Below are 27,298 nucleotides of genomic sequence, written 5' to 3' on the forward strand. Positions count from 1 at the left end.
GGAGAAACTCAGCAGGTCTGGCAGCATCTATGGAGAGAAAGCTAAGTTAACATTTTGGTCCAGCAACCTTTCTTCAGATTTCAAGCACTCTTTGACTTTTGTTTACGTGCCAAATTAAATGTTTGAGTATGATAACCAATGATGACAGAAGTTCGTTTCTCCTTAATTTTTATAGCATTCAAGGTCTGAGTGATTTGTATCTAAATCTATCTGAGCCACAGCAGAGACAGATCTACACCTTCAGCAAAAATTTCTTGTCCTTTCACATTAACTTTGCAGGTAATGTACATGTTGTTTCAATGATAATAGAGTTTTCTATTTGAACACCAAATGAAGCATGTGATAAAAAAAATTAAACAATTGCAGAATAGGTGATAATATTTGAGAGACAGGTCAGACCAGACATTGGAGCTCCTGTGGTGAGCTACTGCACTGTAATGTTTATCTGTGATTTGTTTATCTGACTGTAATATTTATCCATTCAACTATGTCTTATTTCTAACTTTTACTATGAATCATTGTAAATGAATCATAGGTAATGCAAATTATTTTTAATTCCTCTTTTTGTATCTAAGATTTGTACCTAGGTACTTTGTACCTAAGATGGCACCATTAGAAGCGACATTTTAAAATTTTCATTTTACTCCTGTACATCTGTACTTCAGTACATGTGACAGTAAAGTCTATTCTATTCTATTTAATGATGCATGTCACTTTTAAACAGGATTAAGGGCATGGGACAAGTACTTTCAACACTCTAAGATTGTCTCAGTAATGTTTGTGAAATATGTGGGTGGCATGGTGGCACAGTGGTTAGCACTGCTGTCTCACAGTGCCACAGACCTGGGTTCAATTCCTGCCTCAGGCAACTGTCTGTGTGGCGTTTGTACATTCTCCCCGTGTCTGCATGGGTTTCCTCCCGGTGCTCCAGTTTCCTCCCAGAGTCCAAAAATGTGCAGGTTAGGTGAATTGGCCATGCTAAATAGCCCATAGTGTTAGATGCTATCCCACAAAGGATAGCATACCACTTACTGATGAAGTGCTTTTGCCTGAAACATCGGTTTTCCTGCTCCTCGGATGCTGCCTGACCTGCTGTGCTTTTCCAGCACCACTCTAATCAAGATTACCACTTATCTTTGGTCACTTATTTAGTATTTTGAATATTTTAATTTTTTTTACTCTTTTGTGCAAAATGTCATTACTAAAGGCATAATATTTGTTGCCATCAAGTAGGTGGCAGTGACTTTGACCTTGTGCTGAGTCTGATAGCCATGATGGGCTGACATTATTGACCCGATTTTATCAGGTATCTCACCCTTCATCAAAAATATTGGCATTGCATTCTCCATTGAACAGGAATGGAGAAGGTAATTGATCTGACTTTTTTTTTTAGCTGATTGCTGGTTGGCATCCCCTCATAGATTGTCTTAAAACAAGCAGATGTGAAATTGAATCTGTAGCACTGAGAGAACCATTTCAATTCAGGGAATTACAGAATCCTCCCTTTATGTTCTGTAATTGTTAAAAGGATGTCCTTCTGTAGATTTGTCCGTTAACAATGTTGACTTTTGCCTTGTAGGTTCCAAAGGAATTCCATGTTCTTCCGACATGGCTGGAACCCGTGATTGGTTACAGAAGAACTTTTATAAATTCATTGCCCACGTTTCCTACATAGATTTACTGCAGTTGAACAAGAACTTGTCTGTAGTACGTTGTTTATACTTTACCATACACTGTACAGTTTTCAGAGATAGGACATCAACACATTATTTTCAATTCTGTGAACGTATTGTTTTTAAAATACTGGCTTTTGCTTTCTGTAGCATGAAATATTGGAACTACTGAATACACCTGAACTCTCTGGACTGGCTGTAAAGGCACTGAATAACACATCTCACATCAAAATGATCATTGATGCCCTTGGTAATAGAAGCTTCTCTGAACTGGTCACCTTTATTACCCAATTTGTGAATGAGACACAAGTGGTAAGAAACTTTTCCTTTTGTCCTTAGATGTGTTTGACTACCTTTTTCATTTTCAAACTCATTCTATTGCAGGTAATAGTGTTTGAGTGTTGGATGAACAGGGTTTGGTGATGCAGCAATCTAAGGATCAGCCTAATACTTCAGGTTCAAGTGCCACCACAGTAGTGGTGTATTTTAAAAATAGTGAATTAATTTGGAATATTAAATGCATTTTACATTGCAACTAACGTTAGCGTGAGCAGTGACCATACATTAGGCAGAGTTTGTCACTGTATAAAGGTGGGTGGTTGTGAGGTAGTGTGTATTTTCACAGCTCTCTTCAATTGACATTGAAGACATGAAATAAAAATGGCTAGGGTTGTAAAATAGCTTGCCAAATTGTTGCTATTTGCTTTACATTATTACTAAAAGTCATGATCTATGCTAGTTTGTGTTGGCAACTGCTCTGTGTAGCAATAGCAGGACCTACAGCAACAAAGGAAAGGACAGAATGTTGCCCAATTCCATTATCCAAGGAAGTCTTACAGGTTTTGATTCTTAGTTTACTAGTTAACACTTATGGGAATAGTAAAAAAGAGTTTACCTATTCTGTAATTATATTTAGTGGGATGGAAATAAGATGTACTTTGCTAAATTGTTGGAAATATCAAAGCAGATTGATCCTTTTTATCTAATGGGATTAATTATAGATTGTTTAGCCTTTATGGAGTGGCACGATGGCTCAGTGTCTCACAGAGTGCTAGGGACCTGGGTACAATTTGAACCATAGGTGTCTGGCTGCCTGGAGATTATACATTCTTCCTTTGTCCATGTGGGTTTCCTCCCAAAGTTCATAGAGTCCAGGAATGTAGAGGCTAGGTGGATTAGCCAAGGGGAATGCAGGGTTACAGGGATAGGGTAGAGGGTGGGATTCTCTTCAGAGGGTGGTGTTGATTCATTGGGCTGAACAGCCTGTCATCCTGACAGTAGACATTCTTTGATTCAGTGAAATCAATGAATTGTGGTTGACTGGAACTCTGAAGGTGAACTGCAATTTTCAGTATATTTTTCATTTAACTTGCTACGGTGTCATTAATTAATCAGCATTTCTTTTGTTCCAGATGAACATTAAAGCCATTAAAAGCGCAGCAATAAGGGACATATTGCTGCATGGGATTATGCAGCTGTTGAGACCCCAGTTTGTGAGATTTAATACTACAGATTACATTGAGTGGTTCCAAAAAAGATTACAATTGCTGCTGCCCAGTATCACAGCCGAGGAGCTGGCCTCCATACCCACTAATATATCATGTGAATCGTATCGAGCCATGTGAGTACATTATACAAGGTTTATTGATGGGTTATTTTAGTTTGGTAACTAAAAGACAACACAGTGTGTTTGTTTAAACCAGTTTGAATGTGGTTCTTTGTGCATCACGTTCGTTAATGTTTTTAGATCTTGTTTTTATTTCATTATCTAGTTTATGTGGAAAGAATCTCGGCTGCAGAGTTGGGCTGAATATGCAGGCACCCAGATGTGATAGAATTGGCAGGGTAGTGGCTGGGTAGTGCCCATCCTATTTTGGGAGAGACAATAATGTTACATTGCCACCCATGTGCCAGAAGCATGTGGTGTGGGCAGATAATTGCATGAAGTAATAAGACTGATTTAGTGCCAGAACTGCAGTTCAGAAAATGGCTGAACATGTATTCAGTTGCACCAAGGACTCTGACCCCTAGCCCCCACCTCGCCTCCAAACTACCTCTCTACTCATACTCTAAAGATTTCTTCAAGGAACCGTTTGGGTTGAGCTGCTTTTGACTTCTTGCTGTTGCAGTGAATGAAAGTACAGTGTTGTTGGAGGAACTCAAAGGAGTTATTGCAATAAGTAAGGAGTAGTATTTTACAAACTGAAAATTCAGAAGGGCTTTAACCAGATAGCTTGCTCACAAGCATGGAGACCATAACTACAGTCCCTTTTGGGCTAAAACCTGAATAGAAGATGGAGCAAAGGCAGCAGAGAACACAGGAACAGAGAATAGTTTGCAGAGCATGGACTCGGGGCAGTACTCTCAACAGAATGAGGGACGGTAGCTCAGTGGTTAGTGCTGCTGCCTTACAGCTCCAGGGACCCGGGTTCAATTCCTGCCTTAGGCGACTGGCTGTGTGCAGTTTGCATGTTCTTCCTGTGTCTGAGTGGGTTTCCTCCCACAGTCCAAAGATGTGCAGACTAGATGGATTGGCCATGGTAAAAACCCCATGTCGTGTTACATGGATGGGGTGTGGGTCAGTCTGGGTAGAATGCTCATCGGAGGGTTGATACCAACTCGATGTGCTGAATGGCCTCTTTCTGAGCTGCAAGGATTCTATTAATGTTTTACCCATCCAAGGTCTTCAAAGAACACTTCTTTTATCTGCGGTGATGCCTGTGCCGCACCAAGGAGTTGGTCACTGAATTGTGTCCATTACTTAACAGAACCCACAGTGCAAAACGAGGGTGGTACTGTCAGTGGAAAAATAAGTCACAATACCCAATAATTTCTATGCCTCAAAATCCTTCCAAACTGGCACCAGGAGCATTACTCGTTATCTCTCACTTTTTAATGGAGAGTCACATTAAGGGGGTCACCAGGCTTGTTGTGGCAACTGCTCTACCCAAGGCAATAAGAAACTACAAAAAGTTGTGAACACAGCCCAGTCAATCACACAAGACAACCACCTATCCAAAGACTGCATCTATACTTCTCAATGCTGTGAAAACATTATCAAAGACCCCTCCCAGCCCCTCGGTTATAAGCTTTTCCAATGTCTTCCATCAGGCAGAAGATAAAAAAGCTTAAACATACATACCAACAAGAACAGTTTCTTCCCTGCTGTTATTAGACTGCTGAATGGACCTCCCAAATTTCAAATATAATGCTGATCCTGCTTTTTGGGCACTTTTTGTGCTGAGTCTGAGGGTTGGGACTGAGAAAAGGTGGTGGGAGGGGAAATGAGGAAGCTGGAGAAATCTGTATTCATCCCTTGTGGTTGGAGGGTTCCTAGGCAGAAGATGAGTTGCTCTTCCTCCAGGCGCCGTGTTGCCATGGTCTGGCGATGGAGGAGGCCAAGGACCTGCATGAATTGAAGTATTCAGCCACGGGGCGGTTGGGTTGGTTGGTGCGGGTGTCCCGCCCCATGGCTGAACACTTTAATTCCCCCTCACACTCCGCCAAGGACATGCAGATCCTCCAACCACAAGGGATGAATACAGACTCAGCACTGCTTTCTTGACCTGCAATCTTCTTCCTGACCTCTCCGCCCCCCACTCCATCTCCGGCCTCTTACCCTCACCTTAACCTCCTTCCACCTATCGCATTCCCAATGCGCCTCCCCCAAGTCCCACCTCCCTACCTTTTATCTTAGCCTTCTTGGCACACCCTCCTCATTCCTGAAGAAGGGCTTACACCCAAAATGTCGATTCTCCTTCCCCTTTGATGCTGCCTGAGCTGCTGCGCTTTTCCAGCAACACATTTTTAAGCTCTAAATTGGAGAAAGGCCAATTTTGATGGATTTAGGCAAGAACTTTCAAAAGCTGACTGGGGGCAGATGTTCACAGGTAAAGGGACGGCTGGAAAATGGGAAGCCTTCAGAAATGAGATAATGAGAATCCAGAGCAAGTATATTTTTGTCAGGGTGAAAGGGAAGGCTGGTAGGTATAGGGAATGCTGGATGACTAAGGAAATTGAGGGTTTGGTTAAGAAAAAGAAGGAAGCATATGTAATGTGTCGATAGGATAGATTGAGTGAATCCTTATAATATAAAGGCAGTAGGAGTATACTTAGAGGGAAATCAGGAGGGCAAAAAGGGACATGAGATAGCTTTGGCAAATAGAAGTACGGAGAATCCAAAGGGTATTTACTAATACATTAAGGACAAAAGGGTAACTAAGGAGAGAATAGGGCCTCTCTAAGATCAGCAAGGTAGCCTTTGTGCGGAGCCGCAGAAAATGGAGGAGATACTATACGAGTATTTTGCATCAGTATTTACTGTGGAAAAGGATATGGAAGATATAGCATATGGGGAAATACATGGTGACATCTTGAAAAATGTCCATATTACAGAGGAGAAAGTACTGGATGTCTTGAAACGCATAAAGGTGGATAAATCCCCAGGACCTGATCAGGTGTACCCTAGAACACTGTGGGAAGCTAGGGAAGTGATTGCTGGGCCTCTTGCTGAGATATTTGTATTATCGATAGTCACAGATGAAGTGCTGGAAGACTGGAGGTTGGCTAATGTGATGCCACTGTTTAAGAAGGATCTCAAGGACAAGCCAGGGAACTATAGACCAGTGAGCTCGATGTCAGTGGTGGGCAAGCTGTTGGAGGGAATCCTGAAGGACAGGATGTACATGTATTTGGAAAGGCAAGGACTAGTTAGAGGTAGTCAACATGGCTTTGTGCGTGGGAAATCATGTCTCAGAAACTTGATTGAATTTTTTGAAGAAGTAACAAGGAGCATTGATGAGGGCAGAGTGGTAGATGTGATCTATATGGACTTCAGTAAGGCGTTCGACAAAGTTCCTCATGGGAGACTGATTAGCAAGGTTAGATCTCATGGAATATAGGGAGAACTAGCCATTTGTATACACAACTAGCTCAAAGGTAGGAGACAGAGGTGGTGGGAGAGGGTTGTTTTTCAGACTGGAGGCCTGTGACCACTGGTGTGCCGAAAGGATCGGTGCTGGGTCCACAACTTTTCATCATTTATATTAATAATTTGGATGTGAGCATAAGAGATATAGTTAGCAAGTTTGCAGATGACACCAAACTTAGAGGTGTAGTGGACAGCAAAGAAGGTTACCTCAGATTACAGCAGGGTCTTGATCAGATGAAGTGGCAGATGGAGTTTAATTTAGATAAATGCGAGGTGCTGCATTTTGGGAAAGCAAATTTTAACAGGATTTATACACTTAATGGTAAGGTCCTAGGGAGTGTTGGTGAACAAAGAAACCTTGAAGTGCAGGTTCATACCTTCTTGAAAGTGGCGTCACATGTGGATAGGATAGTGAAGAAGGCGTTTTGTATGCTTTCCTTTATTGGTTAGAGTACTGTGTACAGGAGTTGGGAGATCCTATTGCAGCTGTACAGGACATTGGTTCGGCCACTTTTGGAATATTGCATGCAGTTCTGTCCTCTTTCCTATTGGAAGGGTGTTGTGAAACTTGAAAGGGTTCAGAAAAGATTTACAAGGATGTTGCCAGGGTTGGAGGATTTGAGCTATGGGGAGAGGTTGAATGGGCTAGGGCTGTTTTCCCTGGAGCGTCGGAGGCTGAGGGGTGATCTTATAGAGGTCTACAAAATTATGAAGGGCATGGATAGGATAAATAGACAAAGTCTCTTCCTGGGGTGGAGGAGTCCAGAACTAGAGGGCATAGTTTTAGGGTGAGAGAGGAAAGATATAACTGAGACCGAATGGGCACCTTTTTCACACAGAGGGTGGTACGTGTATGGAATGAGCTGCCAGAGGATGTGGTCGAGGCTAGTACAATTGCTACATTTAAAAGGCATCTGGATGGATGTATATATAAGAAGCATTTGGAGGGATAGAGTGCTGACGGGTGGGAGTAGATTGGGTTGACGTATCTGGTCGGCATGGACAGGTTGGATCGAAGGGTTTGTTTCCATGCTGTACATCTCTATGACTGAGAACAGACAAGAAAGTCGAATTATTCTACCTCTGTCAGTATCCACTGATACTTAATAGCATATATCCGACTTTTCACAAAATGTCGTAGGGAATGTTTGCCCCCAGATTAGATTCCCTACATTGTGGAAACAGGCCCTTCGGCCCAGCAAGCCTATACCGATCCTCCGAAGTGCAACCCACCCAGACCCATTCCCCTACATTTACCCCTGACTAATTCACCTAACACTATAGGCAATTTAGAATTGCCAATTCACCTAACCTGCACATCTTTGGACTGTGGGAGAAATCCAGAGCACCCGGAGGAAACCCATGCAGACAACATGCAAACGCCACACAGTCGCCCAAGGCCGGAATCGACCCTAGGACCCTGGTGCTGTGAGGTAGCAGTGCTGACCACTGAGCCACTGTGCCACCCCAGATGTAGAATCAAATTGACTGTAAAGCACAGATGAAGGCCATTTGGCCAATGGGTCGGTGTTGTTTATACTGGTGGGGTGGGGTGACCTGGCACAGTGTAAGGCAGCTTCTCAAACCAGTCAAGGGGATAGGCCACAGTCAGGTACCTGGTCGGAGTGTTCTCAATTAGAGGGCTGTGCCCCTCCATTCCAGGGTTACGGCCAGTCCTGTGGCTCTATTGTGCCCAGTCTGGGCACTAAGGCTAGCCAGCTGGGGAGGTATGGCAGTCACCAGTCATGGATCTTGGCATTGCTGATCTGGGGATGCCTGGTTAGGTGTCTCAAGGGATTGAGCCACAGTCAGTGCATTGTCCAGAGTAACCAGTGGGAACGGGTTTAGGGAGGTGCACGGGAAAGAGAGTCAGCAAGTTATTCTTCAGGACCGGAAGCTGTGGAGAAAGGGGTATGTCCACTGTGAAGGTGGGTAGGGGGTCGGGGGGTTTGTGCTAGAAATCAATAGTGTGGAACTGGGAAGAAAGTGGCAGTATTCACATTGAGCAGCCTGTCGAGGGATCTGTAGCACCGACCAATGTACGTGTACTAATGAACACAAAAGTGATGTTAGACCAAAAACAAAGACTCCACCTAATGGGCAATTTTAACTTGGAGTGAACTGAGGGATAGGGACTGGAGTTATTGGGAGGGATGTACTATGTGCAGCTGACTTGCTCTCAGTAATTGTAGACCATCACACAGAGCCAAACCTATCCCCACTTATCCAGTGGCAAAATCAGATAACAAATCAATTGTAGCATTGGACTGCTAAAGCGCTCTTAGTCTGAGAAAATGGTCCCTCCAAAGCCATACTAACTTGATTCAAAAACTGAGGTAATTGGAGAAACTCAGCAGGTCTGGCAGCACCTATGGAGAGAAAGCTAAGTTAACATTTTGGTCCAGCAACCTTTCTTCAGATTTGAAGCACTTTTTGACTTTTGTTTACGTGCCAAATTAAATGTTTGAGTATGATAACCAATGATGACAGAAGTTCGTTTCTCCTTAATTTTTATAGCATTCAAGGTCTGAGTGATTTGTATCTAAATCTATCTGAGCCACAGCAGAGACAGATCTACACCTTCAGCAAAAATTTCTTGTCCTTTCACATTAACTTTGCAGGTAATGTACATGTTGTTTCAATGATAATAGAGTTTTCTATTTGAACACCAAATGAAGCATGTGATAAAAAAAATTAAACAATTGCAGAATAGGTGATAATATTTGAGAGACAGGTCAGACCAGACATTGGAGCTCCTGTGGTGAGCTACTGCACTGTAATGTTTATCTGTGATTTGTTTATCTGACTGTAATATTTATCCATTCAACTATGTCTTATTTCTAACTTTTACTATGAATCATTGTAAATGAATCATAGGTAATGCAAATTATTTTTAATTCCTCTTTTTGTATCTAAGATTTGTACCTAGGTACTTTGTACCTAAGATGGCACCATTAGAAGCAGCATTTTAAAATTTTCATTTTACTCTTGTACATCTGTACTTCAGTACATGTGACAGTAAAGTCTATTCTATTCTATTTAATGATGCATGTCACTTTTAAACAGAATTAAGGACATGGGACAAGTACTTTCAAGCCTCTAGGATTGTCTCAGTAATGTTTGTGCAATATATGGGTGGCACGGTGGCACAATGGTTAGCACTGCTGTCTCACAACACCACAGACCTGGGTTCAATTCCTGCCTCAGGCAACTGTCTGTGTGGCATTTGCACATTCTCCCCGTGTCTGCGTGGGCTTCCTCCCGGTGCTCCGTTTTCCTCCCAGAATCCAAAAATGTGCAGGTTAGGTGAATTGGCCATGCTAAATAGCCCATAGTGTTAGATACTATCTCACAAAGGATAGCATACCACTTACTGATGATGTGCTTTTGCCTGAAACATCAGTTTTCCTGCTCCTCGGATGCTGCCTGACCTGCTGTGCTTTTCCAACACCACTCTAATTTAGATTACCACTTATCTTTGGTCATTTATTTAGTATTTTGAATGTTTTAATTTTTTTTACTCTTTTGTGCAAAATGTCATTACCAAAGGCATAATATCTATTGCCATCAAGTAGGTGGCAGTGACTCTGACCTTGTGCTGAGTCTGATAGCCATGATGGGCTGACATTATTGACTCGATTTTATCAGGTATCTCACCCTTCATCAAAAATATTGGGATTGCATTCCCCGTTGAACAGGAATGGAGAAGGTTATTGATCTGACTTTTTTTTTTAGCTGATTGCTGGTTGGCATCCCCTCATAGATTGTCTTAAAACAAGCAGATGTGAAATTGAATCTGTAGCACCTGAGAGAACCATTTCAATTCAGGGAATTACAGAATCCTCCCTTTATGTTCTGTAATTGTTAAAGGGATGTCCTTCTGTAGAGTTGTCCGTTAACAATGTTAATTTTTGCCTTGTAGGTTCCAATGGAATTCCATGTTCTTCTGATATGGCTGGAACCCGTGACTGGCTACAGAAGAACTTTTATAAGTTCATTGCCCACGTTTCCTACATAGATTTACTGCAGTTGAACAAGAACTTGTCTGTGGTACGTTGTTTATACTTTACCATACACTGTACAGTTTTCAGAGATAGGACATCAACACATTATTTTCAATTCTGTGAACTTATTGTTTTAAAATACTGGCTTTTGCTTTCTGTAGCATGAAATATTGGAACTACTGAATACACCTGAACTCTCTGGACTGGCTGTAAAGTCACTGAATAACACATCTCACATCAAAATGATCATTGATGCCCTTGGTAATAGAAGCTTCTCTGAACTGGTCACCTTTATTACCCAATTTGTGAATGAGACACAAGTGGTAAGAAACTTTTCCTTTTGTCCTTAGATGTGTTTGACTACCTTTTTCATTTTCAAACTCATTCTATTGCAGGTAATAGTGTTTGAGTGTTGGATGAACAGGGTTTGGTGATGCAGCAATCTAAGGATCAGCCTAATACTTCAGGTTCAAGTGTCACCACAGTAGTGGTGTATTTTAAAAATAGTGAATTAATTTGGAATATTAAATGCATTTTACGTTGCAACTAACGTTAGCGTGAGCAGTGACCATACATTAGGCAGAGTTTGTCACTGTATAAAGGTGGGTGGTTGTGAGGTAGTGTGTATTTTCACAGCTCTCTTCAATTGACATTGAAGACATGAAATAAAAATGGCTAGGGTTGTAAAATAGCTTGCCAAATTGTTGTCATTTGCTTTACATTATTACTAAAAGTCATGATCTATGCTAGTTTGTGTTGGTAACTGCTTTGTGTAGCAATAGCAGGACCTACAGCAACAAAGGAAAGGACAGAATGTTGCCCAATTCCATTATCCAAGGAAGTCTTACAGGTTTTGATTCTTAGTTTACTAGTTAACACTTATGGGAATAGTAAAAAAGAGTTTACCTATTCGGCAATTATATTTAGTGGGATGGAACTAAGATGTACTTTGCTAAAATGTTGGAAATATCAAAGCAGATTGATCCTTTTTGTCTGATGGGATTAATTACAGATTGTTTAGCCTTTATAGGGTGGCACGATGGCTCAGTGTCTCACAGAGTGCTAGGGACCTGGGTACAATTTGAACCATAGGTGTCTGGCTGCTTGGAGATTATACTTTCTTCTTTTGTCCATGTGGGTTTCCTACCAAAGTTCATTAGGTCCAGGAATGTGGAGGCTAGGTGGATTAGCCAAGGGGAATGCAGGGTTACAGGGATAGGGTAGAGGGTGGGATTCTCTTCAGAGGGTCAGTGTTGATTCATTGGGCTGAACAGCCTGCCTTCCTGACAGTAGACATTCTTTGATTCAGTGAAATCAATGAATTGTGGTTGACTGGAACTCTGAAGGTGAATTGCAATTTTAAGTATATTTTTCATTTAACTTGCTACGGTGTCATTAATTAATCAGCATTTCTTTTGTTCCAGATGAACATTAAAACCATTAAAAGCGCAGCAATAAGGGACATATTGCTGCATGGGATTATGCAGCTATTGAGACCCCAGTTTGTGAGATTTAATACTACAGATTACATTGAGTGGTTCCAAAAAAGATTACAATTGCTGCTGCCCAGTATCACAGCCGAGGAGCTGGCCTCTATACCCACTAATATATCATGTGAATCGTATCGAGCCATGTGAGTACATTATACAAGGTTTATTGATGGGTTATTTTAGTTTAGTAACTAAAAGACAACACAGTGTGTTTGTTTAAACCAGTTTGAATGTGGTTCTTTGTGCATCACGTTCGTTAATGTTTTTAGATCTTGTTTTTATTTCATTATCTAGTTTATGTGGAAAGAATCTCGGCTGCAGAGTTGGACTGAATATGCAGGCACCCAGATGTGATAGAATTGGCAGGGTAGTGACTGGGTAGTGCCCATCCTATTTTGGGAGAGACAATAATGTTACATTGCCACCCCTGTGCCAGAAGCATGTGGTGTGGGCAGATAATTGCATGAAGTAATAAGACTGATTTAGTGCCAGAGCTGCAGTTCAGAAAATGGCTGAACATGTATTCAGTTGCACCAAGGACTCTGACCCCCAGCCCCCACATCGCCTCCAAACTACCTCTCTACTCATACTCGAAAGAATTCTTCAAGGAATCATTTGGGTTGAGCTGCTTTTGATTTCTTGCTGTTGCAGTGAATGAAAGTACAGTGTTGTTGGAGGAACTCAAAGGAGTTATTGCAATAAGTAAGGAGTAGTATTTTACAAACTGAAAATTCAGAAGGGCTTTAACCAGATAGCTTGCTCACAAGCATGGAGACCATAACTACAGTCCCTTTTGGGCTAAAACATGAATGGAAGATGGAGCAAAGGCAGCAGAGAACACAGGAACAGAGAATAGTTTGCAGAGCATGGACTCAGGGCAGTACTCTCAACAGAATGAGGGACGGTAGCTCAGTGGTTAGTGCTGCTGCCTTATAGCTCCAGGGACCCGGGTTCAATTCCAGCCTTAGGCGACTGACTGTGTGCAGTTTGCATGTTCTTCCTGTGTCCGAGTGGGTTTCCTCCCACAGTCCAAAGATGTGCAGACTAGATGGATTGGCCATGGTAAAAACCCCATGTCATGTTACATGGATGGGGTGTGGGTCAGTCTGGGTAGAATGCTCATCGGAGGGTTGATACCAACTCGATGTGCTGAATGGCCTCTTTCTGAACTGCTAGGATTCTATTAATGTTTTACCCATCCAAGGTCTTCAAAGAGCACTTCTTTTATCTGCAGTGATGCCTGTGCCGCACCAAGGAGTTGGTCACTGAATTGTGTCCATTACTTAACAGAACCCACAGTGCAAAACGAGGGTGGTACTGTCAGTGGAAAAATAAGTCACAATACCCAATAATTTCTATGCCTCAAAATCCTTCCAAACTGGCACCAGGAGCATTACTCGTTATCTCTCACTTTTTAATGGAGTGTGACATTAAGGGGGTCACCAGGCTTGTTGTGGCAACTGCTCTACCCAAGGCAATAAGAAACTACAAAAAGTTGTGAACACAGCCCAGTCAATCACACAAGACAACCACCTATCCAAAGACTGCATCTATACTTCTCAATGCTGTGAAAACATTATCAAAGACCCCTCCCAGCCCGGTTATAAGCTTTTCCAATGTCTTCCATCAGGCAGAAGATACAAAAGCTTAAACATACATACCAACAGAGCAGCTTCTTCCCTGCTCTTATTAGACTGCTGAATGGACCTCCCAAATTTCAAGTTTAATGCTGATCCTGCTTTTTGGGCACTTTTTTTGCAGCTGTAACATTGTATTTTTCACTCTGTTCAATCACCCTCTGATCATTGTATGGTTTGATCTGCCTGCACAATGTGCAAAACAAAACTTTTCACTGTATCTAGGTATATGTGATAATAATAAACCAAATCAAATCAAATCATGGAGACATTATACTTCAGGAGGAGGAACTGCACAAGTAGGGAGAAACTACACAAGCACGGTTGCACAGTGGTTAGCACTGCTGCCTCACAGCGCCAGAGACCTGGGTTCAATTCCCACCTCAGCTGACTGACTGTGTGGAGTTTGCATGTTCTCCCCGTGTCTGCGTGGTTTTCCTCCGGGTGCTCCGGTTTCCTCCCACAGTCCAAAGATGTGCTGGTGAGGTGAATTGGCCATGTTAAATTGCACATAGTGTTAGGTAAGGGGTAGATGTAGGGGTATGGGTTGGTTGTGCTTCGGCGGGGCGGTGTGGACTTGTTGGGCTGAAGGGCCTGTTTCCACACTGTAAGCAATCTAATCTAAAGCACATGACAGTTCCAGAATAGAAGGAATCCTGATGGTGTTGAAAGCTATTAAATGAAAATACTTGGCTGTGTTCACTTATTTCAATGAGATTTCAATGAACACACAGTTGATGCGCCATTGTGCAGATCATACTGGTGCATTTCCTTGATTTTGACAGCAGACACTAGGTGTTTATTTCGTATCGGCCAGCTGTTGGTACCATTTTAAGTCAGAGACTTGTTGGCAAACACAAAGGATACCTACTCCACATGTACCTCACAGAACTGCTCTGCAACTCAAGCACACTTGGACAGCACATCTGCGAAACCAGTGCTGTGACCATGAATGTCATGGGACAGGCCACAGGTATTCTCAAGCAATGGTTCTGCTGGCTGAGGAATCTCTGAGGGAGAAACTTCCAAAACTCATTACAGCATACCTGTAAAGTGCATTGCTTTGCTGTGACAGACAGTCATGAAATAGTGAAGCTTGTTACCCTATTGTCACATTCCTGATGAAGTGCTTATGTCCAAAACATCGACACCCCTGCTCCTTAGATGTTGCCTGACATGCTGTGCTTTTCTAGTGCCACACTTTTCGACTCTATTTTGATGACAACCTCAGCTGCAGGGTGAAGATCAAGAGGAAAGGGAGGCAGGATCAAGGTTGGCCTTCGATGACTGTGGTAGGACCTCAATGGACCTTGCCCACAGAGTGGAGTGCTGATCTTCCTACAGCTGCCATGTCAAGACAAATGTCAGGATTGTGCAGGGTAGCTCTGGATTGACAGCGCTTGTCTGAATGCATGGTGACCTTTTAAAGATGGCACTGGTGCAAGCAATGCCAGCCCATTCTGGGATAGGCTGGCAGAGGCCGAATTGACAGCGACAGTGGTTTCTCTGGCACGCCTGCCCATACACTGTTTGTGTGTGCTGACATTTCCCGTACCAATGTTCGCTTGTCATTTGTCAATGAACTGAGATGCTTTGTCCTGAATGATGTCAAGCTTCTTGAGTGTTGTTGGAGTTGCACTAATCCAGACAAGTGGGGAGTATTCCAACACACTCCTGAGCTGTGCCTTACTGATGGCAGGTAAACTTTTGGAGAGTCAAGGGTGAATTGCTTACTGTGGAATTTTTAGCCTTTGCTCTTCACATTGTTGCTGACATTTTATTTTGGCCTTTTATTCCAATAAAGTATGTTTTGAAAGAGGACACCAACAGAGACAGTTGATTGCTGCTGTAAATTCTGTGGATAACAGGCAAAACTGCTTTGTGAAGTCAATGGAAGGAGTTAGACAAATTTCAAACAGAGGGAGAGCAACTTGAGATAATGAGGAAACTGCCATTTTCCCCAGACCACCAAGTTCCTGACAGAGAGGCACTTCTTACAGACATTTTTGTGGTTCCCCCTTCCAAGAATATCCAGAAAAAAAAGAGTTAAGAGAGAGCTTCCAGCAGCAGTCTCTGTGCTATTATTAGGCTGCTGTGGATTAGAATACATCCAGTATGCTGCTGTTGATGTCACAATTTTAAAAACCACGGTAAGACCCCTGTAACACAGGTAAAGAGAGGAATAAATGTATAACTCCAAGTGCTACAAACCTGTTAAAAAGAGAATCAGTACAAAGGAACTGCGACACTTAATCTCCAAAGAGGTCAGAAGCCACACAACACCAGGTTATAGTCCAACAGGTTAATTTGAAATCACAAGCTTTTGGAGCGCTGCTCCTTCGTCAGGTGAAGTGAAGAGAAGCAGACAGACACATCATTTATAGGCAGAGATCAAAATATTGTACAAATGGTGTGAATAGTCAGGCTGACTAATAAGTCTGTGCGTGTGATCAAAAGTGTCAGATGGTGTGGGCATAGTGTCAACAGCTGAATAACAAAGCAAAGGGATCTCCTATAGTCTGATTAATGGAGACAGAGAGATGATAAAAAAAAATTAAAAATAAGGTGAAACAAACCAAAAAGCTGGAATACAATGTCAAGTATAAGAGTCGCATGCCAAGGGTCTAGCCAAAGTTACAAGTAATCCAAAACTGTACAAACTAATTAAAGTAGTGAGACCATAACTGGTTATCAAGGTGATGATGTTAGAACAGACACCTCCACATTTTGGAGAGGTGACACAGGTCTCTCAATGTCTTTATTGGTAGATAAGATCCCCATCTCTTCCATTAAGTACATTGCCTCCACTGACTTTTGCTAGACTTAACAATTGAGGAGAAAATCTATGAGGGTGTGACTAGGAGAAATTCTATTACAGATGACCTAACAATTACAGAAACAAGGCTCAGGGATGGGCAGCGTAATGTTCCAGGATACAAATGCTACAGGAATGATAGAAAGGGAGGCAAGAGAAGAGGGGGAGTTGCATTTTTGATAAGGGATAGCATTATAGCTGTGCTGTGTCAGGATATTCTGACAATATAATCAGGGAAGTTATTTGGGTGGAACTGAGAAATAAGTAAGGGATGATCACCTTTTTGGGATTGTATTATAGCCCCCCTAATACCAGAGGGAAATTGAGAAACAAACTTGTAAGGAGATCTCAGCTATCTGTAAGAACAATAGGGTAGTTATGGTAGGGGATTTTAACTTTCCAAACATAGACTGGCACTGCCATAGTGTTAAAGGTTTAGATGGAGAGGAATTTCTTAAGTGTGTACAAGAAAACCTTCTGATTCAGTTTGTGAATGTACCTACTAGAGAAGGTGCAAAACTTGATCTACTCTTGGGAAATACGGCAGGGCAGGTGACTCAGGTGTCAGTGGGTGAGCACTTTGGGGCCAGCGACCATAATTCTCTTTGTTTTAAAATAGTGATGGAAAAGGATAGACCAGATCTAAAAGTTGAAGTTCTAAATTGGAGAAAGGAGAAAGTGAGGACTGCAGATGCTGGGGATCAGAGCTTAAAAATGTGTTGCTGGAAAAGCGCAGCAGGTCAGGCAGCATCAAAGGAGAATGAGAATCGATGTTTCGAGCATAAGCCCTTCTTCAGGAATGAGGAGGGTGTGCCAAGCAGGCTAAGATAAAAGGTAGGGAGGAGGGACTTGGGTGAGGGGCGTTGGGAATGCGAGAAGTGGAAGGAGGTTAAGGTGAGGGTGAGATGCCGGGGAGGGGGTGGGGGCGGAGAGATCGGGAAGAAGATTGCAGGTCAAGAAGGCGGTGCTGAGTCTGAGGGTTGGGACTGAGAAAAGGTTGGGGGGAGGGGAAATGAGGAAGCTGGAGAAATCTGTATTCATCCCTTGTGGTTGGAGGGTTCCTAGGCGGAAGATGAGTCGCTCTTCCTCCAGGCGTCGTGTTGCCAGGGTCTGGCGATGGAGGAGGCCAAGGACCTGCATGAATTAAAGTATTCAGCCACGGGGCGGTTGGGTTGGTTGGTGCGGGTGTGCCGCCCTGTGGCTGGACACTTTAATTCCCCCTCCCACTCCGCCAAGGACATGCAGATCCTCCAACCACAAGGGATGAATACAGACTCAGCACTGCCTCATTGACCTGCAATCTTCTTCCCGACCTCTCCGCCCCCCACCCCATCTCCGGCCTCTCACCCTCACCTTAACCTCCTTCCAACTATCGCATTCCCAATGCCCCTCCCCCAAGTCCCTCCTCCCTACCTTTTATCTTAGCCTTCTTGGCACACCCTCCTCATTCCTGAAGAAGGGCTTATGCCCGAAACGTCGATTCTCCTTCTCCTTTGCTGCTGCCTGACCTGCTGCGCTTTTCCAGCAACACATTTTTAAGGTCTAAATTGGAGAAAGGCCAATTTTGATGGATTTAGGCAAGAACTTTCAAAAGCTGACTGGGGGCAGATGTTCACAGGTAAAGGGACGGCTGGAAAATGGGAAGCCTTCAGAAATGAGATAATGAGAATCCAGAGCAAGTATATTTTTGTCAGGGTGAAAGGGAAGGCTGGTAGGTATAGGGAATGCTGGATGACTAAGGAAATTGAGGGTTTGGTTAAGAAAATGAAGGAAGCATATGTAATGTATAGATAGGATAGATTGAGTGAATCCTTATAATATAAAGGCAGTAGGAGTATACTTAGAGGGAAATCAGGAGGGCAAAAAGGGACATGAGATAGCTTTGGCAAATAGAAGTACAGAGAATCCAAAGGGTATTTGCTAATACATTAAGGACAAAAGGGTAACTAAGGAGAGAATAGGGCCTCTCTAAGATCAGCAAGGCAGCCTTTGTGCGGAGCCGCAGAAAATGGAGGAGTTACTATCCGAGTATTTTGCATCAGTATTTACTGTGGAAAAGGATATGGAAGATATAGCAGATGGGGAAATACATGGTGACATCTTGAAAAATGTCCATATTACAGAGGAGAAAGTGCTGGATGTCTTGAAACGCATAAAGGTGGATAAATCCCCAGGACCTGATCAGGTGTACCCTAGAACACTGTGGGAAGCTAGGGAAGTGATTGCTGGGCCTCTTGCTGAGATATTTGTATTATCGATAGTCACAGATGAAGTGCTGGAAGACTGGAGGTTGGCTAATGTGATGCCACTGTTTAAGAAGGATCTTAAGGACAAGCCAGGGAACTATAGACCAGTGAGCTTGATGTCGGTGGTGGGCAAGTTGTTGGAGGAAATCCTGAAGGACAGGATGTACATGTATTTGGAAAGGCAAGGACTAGTTAGAGGTAGTCAACATGGCTTTGTGCGTGGGAAATCATGCCTCACAAACTTGATTGAATTTTTTTGAAGAAGTAACAACGAGCATTGATGAGGGCAGAGTGGTAGATGTGATCTATATGGACTTCAGTAAGGCGTTCGACAAAGTTCCCCATGGGAGACTGATTAGCCAGGTTAGATCTCATGGAATACAGGGAGAACTAGCCATTTGTATACACAACTAGCTCAAAGGTAGGAGACAGGGGTGGTGGTAGAGGGTTGTTTTTTAGACTGGAGGCCTGTGACCAGTGGAGTGCCACAAGGATCGGTGCTGGGTCCTCTACTTTTTGTCATTTATATAAATGATTTGGATGTGAGCATAAGAGGTATGGTTAGTAAGTTTGCAGATGACACCAAAATTGGAGGTGTAGTTATCAGCGAGGAATGTTACCTCTGATTACAACAGGATCTTGACCAGATGGGCCAATGGGCTGAGAAATGTCAGATAAAGTTTAATTTAGATAAATGCAAGGTGATACATTTTGGGAAAGCAAATCTTAGCAGGACTTATACACTTAATTGTAAGGTCCTAGGGAGTGTTGCTGAACAAAGAGACATTGGAGTGCAGGTTCATAGCTCCTTGAAAGTAGAGACAGAATAGTGAAGGAGGCATTTGGTATGCTTTCCTTTATTGGTCAGAGTATTGAGTACAGGATTTGGGAGGTCATATTGCAGCTTTACAGGACATTGGTTTGGCCATTGTTGGAATATTACGTGCAGTACTGGTCTCCTTCCTATCAGAAAGATGTTGTGAAACTTCAAAGGGTTTAGAAAAGATTTACAAGGATGTTGCCAGGGTTGGAGGATTTGAGCTATAGGGAGAGGCTGAACAGGCTTGAGCTGTTTTACCTGGAGCGTCAGAGGCTGAGGGGTGACCTTATAGAGGTTTACAAAATCATGAGGGGCATGGATAGGGTAAATAGGCAAAGTCTTTTCCCTGGGGTCGGAGAGTCCAGAACTAGAGGGCATAGGTTTAGGGTGAGAGGGGAAAGATATAAAAGAGACCTAAGGGGCAACTTTTTCATGCAGAGGGTGGTACGTGTATGGAATGAGCTGCCAGAGGAAGTGGTGGAGGCTGGTACATTTACAACATTTAAAAGTTATTTGGATGGGTATATGAATAGGAAGGGTTTGGAAATATATGGGCTGGGTGCTGACAGGTGGGACTAGATTGGATTGGGATAAATGGTTGGCATGGACGGGTTGGACTGAAGGGTCTGTTTCCATGCTGTACATCTCTATGACTCTATGATTCTATGTCACATGTATAGGAAAACACATGATACAAAAAATGTAGATAATTGACAATTACATAGATATGGTTCTCAGATCTAAATTATCATTTTATTTTATCTCTACAGATTGAAAGGACTGGATAATTTGTACCAAAGTTTTACACCCTCACAGTGGAAGGACATCTACAAGTTTTGTAAAAAAGTTTTGAATTCGCGCCCCACTTTATCAGGTAACATATTCATTTTGCTTTTCATTCTTGCGCTTCATAGAATATATTGAATGACTCCTTCACAAAATTCCATTTTGTGTGGTGCTGTAAAAGGTGCAACCAGATATTTTAAGGAAAAGGGGATTACAGGATTAATTCCCAAAGTATGCTCATTTTCCTGATCTCAGTGTCAGTTTATCTGAATCCCGTAGGCTGGCAGCATTCTCACTCACCACTATTCATAAAACCCTCCAGGGAGTTGCAGATGAGCTGATATTAGGACGCAGGTCGGCTTTGACTTAGCTGCACGGCCAACTTACTTTTGTTCTTTTCAAAAGTTTTGAATGGATTAGAGTTCAGCCGAGCAAGGTGCTGTGACACAAACTCAGCATCTACGTAACAGGAAGTGATAGCACAGAAAGAAAAGCGAGAATGAATGGCTCAGAGTCAGCATATGCAGGAATGGACAAACACTAAATATTTATCCATACAGTATATGGCATACAGCTATTCAGCGGGGATAGATGGATGCTCTTGGAGTCAGCACTAGCAGAACTGCTGCACATGCTTATATCATTTAATATAACAGGACAAGTTGAGAAAACAGTTAATAAAGCTTACAACACCCAGATTATATTAAGGGAGAGTTTGGGTACAAGAAAAAGAAGTTCTTTTGAACTTGTATGGGACACTAGCTCTACCTCAGCTGAAATATTGTATTAAGTCCTGGACACCACATTTTAGAGAGAGTGTGCAGGAGTACCGAAAAGCTATACAGAGAATGGATCCAGGGATGAAGAATTTCAATAATGAAGATAGATTGGAGAAGTTAGAATTGGTCTCCTTAAAGTCGTTGCTGACATGGTGTGCTGAGTGGACTCTTTCTCTGTTGTAAGAATTCTGTGCAAATCCTCAGTCAGGAGAGAATGTAACGTCCTCCCATCATTTGAGCTGCTTTTGCAGCCACATCACTTACTTGGTCCCATTATGTTTCTGCTTGATGGTGACCCCAGCTGTCACTGAAATTCTTCAACATCAACAGTACTGCTGTTCAACATCAAAATGTAGGTAATTGACCATTACATAGATACAGTTCTAAGATCTAAATGATCATTTTATTTTATCTCTACAGATTACCTACCTTCATTCTTATTGAAGGTAGTCATTGCCAGGTATCTATATACTGTGAATGTTAGTTGTAATCTATTAGCCCAATCCTGATTGTTTCTGCAAGTGGCCTGGACTTCTTCAGTATGAGGTGGCATTGAACACTGTAGAATCGTGAGTGCGTATGGTGCTCACTGGCTCCCCTGTTGGAATACATTAATACGTTATGCTGTGATATATGATGTGCAAGAGAAAGTAAGGACTGCAGATGCTGGAGATCAGAGTTGAGCGCGTGGTGCTGGAAAAGCATAACAGGTCATGTAGCACCTGAAGAGCCAGAGAATTGACATTTTGGGAATAAGCCCTTCATCAGGAGTGAGGCTTGTGGGCCAGGGGGGCTGAGAGACAAATGGGAGAGGGTGGGGCTGGTGAGAATGTAGCTAGGAATGTGATAAGTAGATGAGGGTGGGGAAGATATTAGTTTGGAGAGGAGGGTGGAATGGAGAGGTGGGAAGGAAGATGGTCAGGTCAGGAGGGTGGTGCCGAGTTGGAACATTGTGTTGTGACGTGCAACACTGACTATTGTAATCACAGATCACAAGTTCCATTACTGTTTGATAATTGTATAAGGAAGTTACCTCATGTGGATTGGAACAGGTAGCAATAATGAACTTTGCTCTATTGATGTCATAGGTTTGCCATGTGCTTCTAACACAACTGGAATCCGCGATTGGCTACTGAAGAACTTCTATCAGTTCAAGTCACAGATTCCCTTCACAGACTTGCTACATCTGAACAAGAACGTTCCTGTGGTAAGTAATTTATCCTTCACCATGTATAATACAGATTCCAGATGCACCTTTGGAAACATATGCCAACATAAGTCTGGAAATCCCTGCTCTTATTGTTTTTGTGAACTTTAAAACTTAATAACAGTTTTTGCTTTCTGTAGTTTGAACTACTGGACTTATTGAGTGCACCACAGCTCTCTGGATTGACCGTGAAGTCACTGAATAATGCATCTGACATCAATATGATCATTGACATCCTCAGAAACAAAAACTTCACAGATTTGATTGCCTACATTACCCAATTTATTGAGGACACACGGCAGGTAAGATACTTCTCCTTTAGTCCTTTGTGCATTTGTTTTTCTTGTTACCTTTCAAAACGATTCTATTATACTTTCAAATTTAAGTTGTTATGCAACAATAAGTGTTTGAATCGGGGAAAGAAAAAGATCAGAAGTTTTCTAATCTGCACACAAATAAATTTATTTTCAGAAGCTTACCAAAATAATAGGCAAGGAAAGTCATGGAAATTATTCGAGTTTTGTAATGCTATCACTGATGGCATTTTATTGAAGCCTAAGCAAAGGTACCAGTGCCATCCAGAAGTTGGTGCTCTGTGCATTTCCCTGAATTGAGTTCCATCACAGTTTGTAGAATGAGGTGCTGGAACATTTTACATTTTAACCAGCATGAGTATGAGCAGTGACAATAAGTCGGACAGGATTAGACTCTGTTCAGTAGCATAAAGTGGGTGATAGTGAGGTGATAGCCGTTTCCACATTTCTCTTCATTTCCTATTAAAGCCAACAAAATAAAAACATGAGCTGTATGTAAAATGGGCTGCCAAATTGCTATTACCTGCTTTACCTTATTACCCAAACTCATGATCTATTCTAGTTTGTGTTGGTAACTGAAATATGTTTCAATAACAGGACCTCCGGTAAATAATAAAAATATTGATGCCCCTGCTTAACCTCACAAAAAATCCCCCAGATATAGGGTGGCATAGTGGCTCAGTGGTTAGCACTGCTGCCTCACAGCGCCAGGGACCAGGGTTTGATTCCAGCCTTAGGCATCTGTCTGTGTGAAGTTTGCACATTCTCAATGTGTCTGGCGTGGGTTTCCTCTGGGTGCTCAGGTTTCCTCCCATCGTCCAAAGAATTGCAGGTTAAGTGGATTGACCATGCTAAGTTGTCTGCAGAGTCTAAGTTTGTGCAGGCTGGACAGATTCACCATGGTAGGTGTTGGGTTCCAAAGATAGGTTAGGGGGCTGGGTTTTGGTGGGATGCTGTTTGGAGGGTTGCTGTGGATTCAATGGGCTGAATGGCCTGCTGTCACACTGTCGAGATTCTAATCATAACAAAGAAGTTCTTGTTCCTTAGCCTACTTGTTAATATTAACAGGAATGATGAAAAAGTGATTATTAAAACCTGTAACCATGTGTAGTTGTGTGGATATAGATTTTGGTACAATTTAAGAAATATCTAAGTGGAATAGTTATTTTTGTCTTATGGATGTAAATTTTCATGTCTTTCACCTATCGATTAATTGGCAGTGCAGAATGTTCAGCCTTTATGGAATGGAATGAAAATAATTTATTATAAAAGGCGTGTGATTTGATTCATAGGTTGAATAGTGAAGATAAACATCCATTTCCAGTATATTTCACTTTCATGTAAATGGTTATTGTGCAATCAATGAATCAACTTATCCTTTTGTTTCAGATGAACATTACATCTATTCCACAAACAGGAGTAAGAGACGCATTGTTGAACGGGATTATGCGACTATTGGGACCCCAGTTTGTCAGATTTAATACCACAGATTATGCTGAGTGGTTCCAGAAAAGATTACAATTGCTGCTGCCCAGTATCACAGCCGAGGAACTGGACTCTATACCTACTAATATATCATGTGAATCATTTCGAGCCATGTGAGTATATATTCAAATTATACAGGCTTTGTTGGTGGGCATCCTTCTTAGTTTGAGCAACTGTAAATTGTACTTTGAGTTTAATTTCGCAGGGAGCAGGGTCTCCCCATAAAAACCAAAGCAAACTAGCTCCCTGACTTGGCCAGCAGGCACTGGTGCCATTTGGTAGCTATCAGGCCCTTTAATTTGCTCAAAGTGTGACTTCCATACCCATTCATTGAGGAGATCTCATCTCTAAGCTCAGCAGAGAAGTGAAACACAATGTTGATTTAATATCAGTCCTGCAAGTCAAGATCGATCGCATTGTCTTTGCGTTGAATAAAATAATTAGAATTCTGTTTTGAGGTTTGACTCATGTATTTTGAGCAGCAGGGTCACTAAAGCTGGCCTGATCGAGTTTGTGTGTCCAGAAAGAATCTTAGCGGCAAAATCGGGCTTTGGCACTAGATCAGCCTGGCAGTGATAAACATGGCATTTTGGGATATCTGTTTCTGATAACATCTGATTTGGCTGTACACCCTTCACCATATTGGGACAGAGAGTTATGCTGGAATGTTCTGGAAACCTCCAGAGGAGGCAGGCTGTGCCATCAAATAGCTCTTTGTTGCCTGCTTGCCATGTTGAATATCACAGCACGTGATACGGCCCTTTGTACAACTGGCCATGTGGCAATGTATTGTATGCTTGGTGCTAAAGATACTAGGCTACCTTGGGATCTGTTGATCCACTCAGATATATTGGCAGTCATAATGTAAATGTGAGGTTGTATCATTTGGAATTAAACAAAGAAACGTTTGTCTTTATGTAATAGAATGTTCATTAAGGGATTCTCAATGTTTAGGGGGCATATCTGAAAGACAGGATTTCCTCTGAATCTGGCTCCACCCACCATATGATGTCAGTAAATTCCAACATTGATGCAATGGGAATGCTGATGGCACTTGAAAGGGGTAAAATATCCCTTTCGACTACACTGTGTTAAATACCAAAAGGTTGCTGGAACATTTTGGCTGGATCTTATGGATCCCCCCCTCCCATCACTATCACCATGCAAGACAGCTGGCCCTGGTGCCATTCAGCCCACCTGGTGAGATACTGGTGTTTATCTGAGAAGGATGTTCCATCTCTGAGAGCGGTCAGCTCATTAACGAAGAGCAGTGACTGTGATTATATGTAGTTTCTGATGGGGGGGGAGGTCATTGAGGAGCTGGAAACAAATTGAGTTGGGGCATGGCAGATCTCATGAGGGTGAGGGAGTCTGGGTGGTTGACCGGGATGGACAAGGAGAAACAGAAAGGAGATGGCGAATGACCTGGAAGGTCTTCTGATGGAAATAGGCGGACCATAAATAAGGCATTGCTGGAATGTGGTCAGAGCAGTGAAATCCCTGGCTACTTCAAGGTAAATCCCAGCAACAGGAAGAGTAGGCCTTTCAGTGGCTATTGATTGGCCAGTTGGTGTGCTGCTGTTCTGACCCCTCTTGTGCCCAATAGAATTGCAGTGCAGGAGGTGACGGGAACAGGAGCTATGGCATGGGGGCCAGTTTCTTTTTTGCCTCCTCCTGCCTGGCTGCCTCCAGAGATGTGAGATGTTGCATTTTGGTGCAAGGAGCAAAGGTACGGTTTAGTCAATTCGCGGTAATGCCTTGGGTAGTGTTGTAGAACAGAGTGACATAGGAGTGCAGGTACATAATTCTTTAAAGTTTGCGTAACATATGGACAGAGTGGCTAAAAAGGCATTTGGCACGCTTGCCTTCATTGCTCAGTCCTTTGAATATCGGAGTTATTCAGAGGTTGTACAGGACATTGGTGAGGCCCCTTCTGGAATATTGTGTCCAGTTCTGGTCGCTCAAGCACAGGAACAATATTTTCAAGCTGGAGAGGGGTCAGAAGAGATTTGCTAGGATGTTGGAAGGCTTGAGTTATAAAGGCTGGAGATGCTGGGACATTTTTTCAGTGGAGTGTAGGAGATTGAGAGGTGACTTGATAGAAGTTTATGAAATAATGAAAGGTATAGATAGAGTTGATAGTATGGTGAAGTTTAAGACTAGGGGGCACATTTTTAAGATGAGAGGAGAGAGATTTTAAAAAAGACACAAGGCAAATCTTTTATGCAGGGTTAATTAATTAAATCCCTGAGGAAATGGTGGATGTGGTACAATTACAATATTTGAAAGACATTTGGATTCATGCACAAATAGGAAAGGTTTGGAGGGATAGGGACCAGGCGCAGGCAGGTGAGACTAGTTTAGTTTGGGATTCTGTTCAGCATGGACTGGTTGCATCAAAAGGTCTGTTTCCATGCTGCATGAATCTATGACTCTATGTGCTTGACAGGAGAGAGAAGAAGCTGCTAATTCTTTTCCTTCAACCTACCTTTTGACACCTGCAGCAGACTGACAATACGATGGCTCCAGGAGTGGACAGGAGGGAAATCCACTTTGGAGCCATGCTCAGATCCTTCACTTACCATTATATGGGTAAGAAGAGGTCAACAGTGTCCCTGCTAAAACAAGTGAAAGAAATTCCATTCTGCATACCCCACAATTGGCCTCCCACCTATATTTTATCTAATTTTTAATGGTATGCCTGCCCATTTCAGACAGAGTCATGAAGGAGAAATCTCCAGAAATATACAGGCCCAAACTAGCCACTCTGTGATGGTACACATGTTGTGGTAAAGACAGCTACAGAAAGGGACAAACTGATATTCTTAACCTCTCCACGACTTAATTGTTGATGACGTGTACCAGACTGTTTTAAGCACCCTACTATTATGATAATAAGGATAAATATGTAATTGTACTCCCGGCGATGCTTTAAGGTTATATTAGGCAAATAGCTTGTGTAAAACAGTGTGGTATCATTGACTGTGGTTTTGTTACAGTAGCATTTCTAGTATCCCTGGCTACTCACTTCTGGAGAGCCTTAATTAGACTAAAACTGAATGATGCACTATTTGAGAGTGTGAGGGAAGATCAACTCAATTGTGGCTTTGAA

General features: G+C 42.4%; 1 protein-coding gene across 1 annotated transcript in view; it reads left to right on the plus strand.

The window, feature by feature from the left end:
- The window catches only part of LOC140464383 (uncharacterized), a 486,266-nt gene that overhangs the window by 40,527 nt on the left and 418,441 nt on the right, over positions 1-27,298 (plus strand). The window contains exons 16-27 of the mRNA XM_072559375.1: positions 176-279; positions 1,580-1,707; positions 1,824-1,985; positions 3,086-3,294; positions 9,121-9,224; positions 10,526-10,653; positions 10,769-10,930; positions 12,032-12,240; positions 20,386-20,489; positions 22,269-22,387; positions 22,528-22,689; positions 24,091-24,299. Coding sequence (XP_072415476.1) covers positions 176-279; positions 1,580-1,707; positions 1,824-1,985; positions 3,086-3,294; positions 9,121-9,224; positions 10,526-10,653; positions 10,769-10,930; positions 12,032-12,240; positions 20,386-20,489; positions 22,269-22,387; positions 22,528-22,689; positions 24,091-24,299 — 1,800 coding nt within the window. The remainder of the gene's footprint in view (positions 1-175; positions 280-1,579; positions 1,708-1,823; positions 1,986-3,085; positions 3,295-9,120; positions 9,225-10,525; positions 10,654-10,768; positions 10,931-12,031; positions 12,241-20,385; positions 20,490-22,268; positions 22,388-22,527; positions 22,690-24,090; positions 24,300-27,298) is intronic.

Source organism: Chiloscyllium punctatum, chromosome 40, assembly GCF_047496795.1.
Source record: "Chiloscyllium punctatum isolate Juve2018m chromosome 40, sChiPun1.3, whole genome shotgun sequence".
NCBI classification, from domain to species: domain Eukaryota; kingdom Metazoa; phylum Chordata; class Chondrichthyes; order Orectolobiformes; family Hemiscylliidae; genus Chiloscyllium; species Chiloscyllium punctatum.